At 39.3% G+C, this 6000-nt stretch overlaps 2 protein-coding genes across 2 annotated transcripts; one reads left to right on the forward strand and one right to left on the reverse strand.

Moving 5' to 3' along the window:
- Positions 1-836: 836 nt before the first annotated feature.
- Positions 837-2699, reverse strand: LOC118733478. Its single transcript, XM_036462880.1, has 3 exons — positions 2251-2699; positions 1490-2199; positions 837-1414 (listed from the first exon to the last, which is right to left on the reverse strand). Exons 1-3 carry the CDS (start codon positions 2697-2699, stop codon positions 837-839), a joined length of 1737 nt encoding a protein of 578 aa, XP_036318773.1.
- A 17-nt stretch (positions 2700-2716) lies between these two features.
- LOC118747965 lies at positions 2717-3323 on the forward strand. Its single transcript, XM_036482208.1, has 2 exons — positions 2717-3112; positions 3242-3323. Exons 1-2 carry the CDS (start codon positions 2739-2741, stop codon positions 3261-3263), a joined length of 396 nt encoding a protein of 131 aa, XP_036338101.1. The 5' UTR covers positions 2717-2738; the 3' UTR covers positions 3264-3323.
- The last annotated feature ends 2677 nt before the right edge of the window (positions 3324-6000 follow it).

Here is a 6000-nt window from a genome sequence, read left to right on the forward strand (position 1 = left end):
GTGATGCTTGATGACATATTCCTTCTCGTACATCTTTAGTTGATCCGATTTGGTTTGCTTAGTAAGGACATTAACGATGTCATTTAAATGTGGATCTTGCTTTTGCATTGTAAAGATCCAATCTTCCAAAGCAATGGAAACTGGCATCACACATGACGTTACATCTTCTGGATTACCTGGAGCTTCGACCGGTGCTCGACTCATAGCATCAACATGGCTCATACTCTTACCTGGACGATGCGTGACTGTATAATCGTACTCAAGTAGCTTCAATAACCACCGTGCTACTCGTGGAATCATTGGCTTCTTGGACTTCAAAGTTGAAATGGCGCTGCAATCAGTGACGACAACGAACGGTTTACCCAGCACATACATTCGAAAACGTTGGCAGCCCTCCACCAAAGCTAATACTTCTAGCTCGTACCCATGATACTTGCTCCGGTGAAACCTAGGAAACGTCGCACCTCCGTAGCATTTGTAGGTACAGGGTATCGTTGAATTGCCGCAGTTTTAATCCGGCCTGGAGTTAGACCATTCTCATTTAACTCATGATCTAAGAACGTAACGCTGTTCTGCATAAAAGCACACTTCGACAAACGAAGCGTTAGGCCCTCTCTCTGGATAATACGCAAAAACTCTTCAAGGTTCTGCACACCATCTTCAAAAGTATCGGATGCAACAATAACCTCATCAACATAGCTGACAACCTTTGACTTGATAGCCTCGACGAGACGCATCATCATTTTCTGGAAAGTGCTCGGCGCATTACGTAACCCAAATAACATTCGGTTGAACTCATAATGCCCGTTATGAGTTATGAAAGCTGTCAACCCTTTTTACTCTTCCTCAATCTCTATCTGATAATATCCAGACATCATGTCTAGAGTGGTAAAATACTTCTTACCTGCCAATATTGATAGTGTACCATCTACTGTTGGCATCGGCCATGGCTGCTTCTGTGTGATTGCGTTCACCTCTCTGTAATCAACACATAGGCGGTGCTCTCCATTCGCTTTTGGAACCAACACTATGGGTGATGCATACATCGAGTTCGAGGGACGAATAATATTTAAATTCATTAATTCAGTAACTATCTCTTCGACAATTTTCTGTTTCGGTATAGGTATTGGATACGGGTTTCGCACTACAGGTTTTTCCGACGTTAGAGATATTTGCATTTTAGAAAAACTACATTTACCTATCTCACGCAATTCTTCGCCGAAACAATTCGCATACTTGTTCAAAATTCTTTTTAACTCTACTTGTTGGTTAATGGCAAGTTCATGGCCAACATTAATTTTATTCTCATCAATTAATCCGACATAACACTGTCCATTTTCGATCACAACACGGCTTTTTGATAAAATATCTGTCCCGATTATGGCATCGTACGCCATCAGTTCGTAATCAACAACTAAAAGTTCGCATTCAAAGTCTTTGTTATCAATCTTTACCTACGTATTTATTAGTTCACGGCACTGAAACTCACCTCCAGCGAAACCATGCAGCCTTTTATCGCACAATACTGTTTTATGTTCAGACTTTTCGACAATATCACGTTTCACAAGCGACTTGCAACTGCCTGAATCAATTAGTGCTTCACACTCAACATGATTTATTAAAATAGTTTTAGTCAAGGTTCGGTTCACTTGCATGCTGTCTTCAATTGCATTAACGATCGCTTCATTGTTAGTCACACTTTGGTCGACTTGCATATTATCTACAATTGCATTAACACGCGATTGATTTCTTTTAGGGCACTTCTTGGTTTCATGCGTAAACTCAGCACAATTTCCACACTGTAATTTCTTTCGTGGTTCCAGGCAATTTCGAGAAATATGCCCCCGTTCACCACAGTTGTAACACACTGGCCCATTTTTCATATTAGTTTTCACGTCTATTTTGCTGCCACTATTGTTATTTCTCAAAATAAATGTTGACGCACTAGTAACATGATCTTTTCTCATATTTAGTACTGTATTGTTCAGTGCTTTCAACAAATCAGAACACTTCACAAAATGCATGGCTGTTAATGTTTTTCGTAAGCCATCATCACTCAAACCATTGATAATATATCGCATTATCGCATTGTCTTCTAGGTTTCCGCGACGCCCTAGAGCTAACATTTTAAAATAAAATTCGGTCAACGATTCTGTTTTGTTCATACGCGTGTGCATAAGCTGTATGTGAATGTCTGCACTATTCATTATGCACGGAAAATCATTTAAAAATGAAGTTACAAATTGTTACCACTGTTTAAATATGGGTTGCGAGTCGACCCACAGCTTTGCAACACCTTTAAATTTACTTTGTATAGCAAAAAGTAACACACTGTCATTCCATCGATATGCATCTTTTAATTGTTCAACCCGCTCTACGAATTGCATTGATGTCATATCCTCCTTACACGGGTTAAAGTCTGGCAAAATGTCATTTATTTCACGTACAACACTTCTTCTACATTCGTATGTGTCATTCTCGTTTATGCCTGCCCCACCATTCGCAATTTCACCACGCATCATTTGAATATTTTCAACATACGTTGGGCCAACAACATGCCCAAAGCTACTTGCTCTTGGCGGCGACACTACTGGCGACAACACGGCGCTTGTTGTTGTAACCGTCGTTGTGAAATTCGCTTCTCTAATGCTATTCGTTGCACATACAGGCAAACTGTATGCTGTCGGCGTTTCAGTCATATTCAATCGGGGTGGATTTTCGTATTGCTCAGCAATACCATGCAAGCGCAAGCGACACAGAATTTTGCGAATATGCAAAAGAATTTTCTGGAGCAATATGCTGCACTGCCGTCGTGTGATTTACCAGCGTCGATGCGTCTAACACTGCTTGAAATTGACGAGATAACGTCTCCATTGTACGTTGAAGCCCGCTTACCTCGCTGCGCAATTTCATCACCTCAGTGTCCTCATGCGCTACTGGAACGTCCACTGCCTGCTGCCTCTGCTCCTCCGTATTCTCCATTATCGGTGCTTGTTTCGTTGAACTGGCTCTGTGTTTCGATTGAAATTGTTGCAGCCGCGCAACCAATTCCAATTTATTGCCCATCGTTGTTTCTCCTACTTTTCGCAACTCTTCTTTCAACTCAACTATCGTGAGTTTTTCTACACTCATACCCGCGCGGCGCTTTAACAAATTATTATTATTATTTTTTTTTCTTATTCTTTTCTTTTACTTTTCACTGCGCGTATGGGTTTCATTACCCCCTTCTGAATTCTGTCAGGATTGTCGGTATATTTTCTTGAATGTTTATTCCTTGGATGTTCAAATACAACTGACTGTGGCGAGTACAAGAATAATGGAACTCAAAGAAACATATTAGCAGAAAAGCAAACGTACAAAGTAAAATGTCTAAAGTTCAGTGATGCCACAGAGTAATATACATGTCATATAATTGCAACTTAAACTAAGATGACAATTTTGACAACTATTTTACGTCGTTGCCACTGATAGAATATTTGGCCAAGGAAGGGATCCTCAGCTTAGGAACAGTACGTCGAAATAGAATACCTGAGTGTAAATTGCCGACAGATAAGGATATTTCTAAAAAGGGTCGTGGGCACTCCGTCGAATATGTTGCAAATGTGGGAGGAGTAGATGTAGTTTCCGTTGTTTGGAAGGACAAAAAATCTGTTACTCTAGCATCTAGTTTTGCTGGAGAGCTACCGAAGTCCGAAGTACGGCGCTATGATAAGGCCAACAAAAAATATATTACTATTGAACGACCTTACATAGTGACCGAGTATAATCGTAACATGGGTGGGGTGGATCTCATCGACAGCATTATGGGCCGCTACAAAATATTGTTGAGAAGTAAAAGATGGCAAGTTCGCTTGTTTTACCACTTTTTAGATTTTGCAATGTCTAATGCTTGGCTCTTATACAAAAGAGTTCGCAAAGAAAAGAATGTGCAGGACAATCAGTTGTCATCAGCAGATTTTCGTTTGGAGGTTGCTACGGTCCTGTGCAAATTAGGTACAAAGACAACCATAAAACGCAGAGGTGGAATAGAAGCGGATATTCAAGCGAAAAAGCATAAGGGACCTGCTCAACATGTTCCTCTAATTGCAGTTAGACAAGACCAAGTTGGGCACTGGCCAGTATGGGCCGAGAAGAGAATCCGTTGCAAGCGCCCAGGATGCAGTGGAGTGTCACAAACGGTATGTGAAAAATGTGTAGCTGTATGCTACAACAAGCAGAACAATTGCTTTAAATTATTCCATACATGCTAATGTGTTTGTTTTTGTTTTTTTTTTTGGAGAAGTTGTCACATAATGTGACATATCTGTTACACTCCCTTTTTGGCTGTTTCCTCCCCAAATAAAAGAAAAATCTTGAAAATTAAAAAATACGTGTTTCATTTTTTTACTAAAATCTATTAGAATCCGTATGATTTTACTTTTTTTATTTAGTGGAGTTATAAAGGGTTAAATGCAGCAAAAACGCTGCATTAGCATCTGCGATTTTGCCTGCTCCTAGGTATATGTACATATATTATGTATCTATGTGTCTTGACGATGACCGCTAACTGCGTGGCTTGCGCTAACAATTGGTAATGAGTTGCTATACATACATACATGCAAATGTTCTAGTGCAGTGCCCGCCAAACACTTTCCTGGGAAACGAACTATATTCGGCCTTTCACATGTACACAATCGGCTTCTTACACGTACACAATCCGAACGTCAACAGAAAGAGTAAAAGAGCAACACATTTTATTTAGTTGCATGTAGAGCTGTAAAAGTAACGAAATTTCGGATACCCGTATGTATTCGTTACTAATCCAATCAACACCCGTATCTTTCGTATCGTTACTTTACTCGTTACTTTTGATACAAGCACTTCTACCTCACAAGAATCATCGCAGCAAATCTTGCAGCGTAAGGAAATGATCGTTCTTCCATATGCATACATGTACATACATATATACATATGTATACACGCAACATATTTTTGTATCGAATCGAACAATTTGATACAGGCTGCGTTTCTTTAAACATTCCGGATAATCCCATTTCACAGCCGGAATAAGCATAATGCGTTTGAAATATACGTCAACATATCACCAGGAACGTTCTAAAGAATAAATAAACAAAAAAAATTATTCCAAACGTTCAGAATGAATAAAGAAATGCAGCCACAATCAAGCACTTATATCTCACAGGAATCATGCATGCATGTACGTATATATACAGGCAACACATTTTATTATCGATACGAAAAACAGTTTCGTTACCGCACAATATGTTGTGTTGTATTGATTCTCGTTGATGGTGCATATACGGAACATGCGAGTAACGAGATTATTATGTGAGTAACGATTCGGTTGATGGTGCATATACGGAACATGCGAGTAACGAGATTATTATGTGAGTAACGATTCGGTACTACAAGCACTTGTACCTCACAAGAATCATCGCAACGATTCTTGCAGCGTAAGGAAATGTTCGTTCATACATATACATACATGTACGTATATACATATGTATACACGCAACATAGTTTTGTATCGATTCGAACAATTTGATACAATCAAGCACTTGTACCTCACACGAATCATGCATGCATGTACGTATATACACACGCTACACACTTTAGTATCGATACGAAAAACAGTTTCGTTACCGAACAATATATTGTGTTGTATTGATTCACGATGATGGTGCATATACGGAACATGCGAGTAACGAGATTATTATGTGAGTAACGATTCGGTACTTCGAGTCAGGGGTTGTATTCGTTACTCAGTAACGAATACATACGGTTTGCCACAGCTCTAGTTGCATGCAAATAATAGGCGAAGCAGGTTGATGACGCATTATTGTTGAATAAAGTAGGTACACGGAGCAGAATGAATGAATATTCATTCAAAAATTTTATAACACAATTTTTCGTACATACACCCCTAGAAATAGGTATGTATATGGAACCAAGTCGTGCTTTTTCTTCATATTAAAAGAACTTTGTGAATTATGTATTTTT

Source organism: Rhagoletis pomonella, unplaced genomic scaffold (assembly GCF_013731165.1).
Source record: "Rhagoletis pomonella isolate Grant_MI unplaced genomic scaffold, Rhpom_1.0 Rhpom_scaffold_00001, whole genome shotgun sequence".
Taxonomy (NCBI): Eukaryota; Metazoa; Arthropoda; class Insecta; order Diptera; family Tephritidae; genus Rhagoletis; species Rhagoletis pomonella.

Coding starts and splice junctions, on each gene's coding strand:
- LOC118733478 (XM_036462880.1), bottom strand. CDS start 2,699: ATGACTGAAACGCCGACAGCATACAGTTTGCCTGTATGTGCAACGAAT. Junction 2,200..2,250: donor CAACCCATATTTAAACAGTG/GTAACAATTTGT, acceptor CATAATGAATAG/TGCAGACATTCACATACAGC. Junction 1,415..1,489: donor GCTGCATGGTTTCGCTGGAG/GTGAGTTTCAGT, acceptor GCGAACTTTTAG/TTGTTGATTACGAACTGATG.
- LOC118747965 (XM_036482208.1), top strand. CDS start 2,739: ATGCAAGCGCAAGCGACACAGAATTTTGCGAATATGCAAAAGAATTTT. Junction 3,113..3,241: donor CTTCTTTCAACTCAACTATC/GTGAGTTTTTCT, acceptor GAATTCTGTCAG/GATTGTCGGTATATTTTCTT.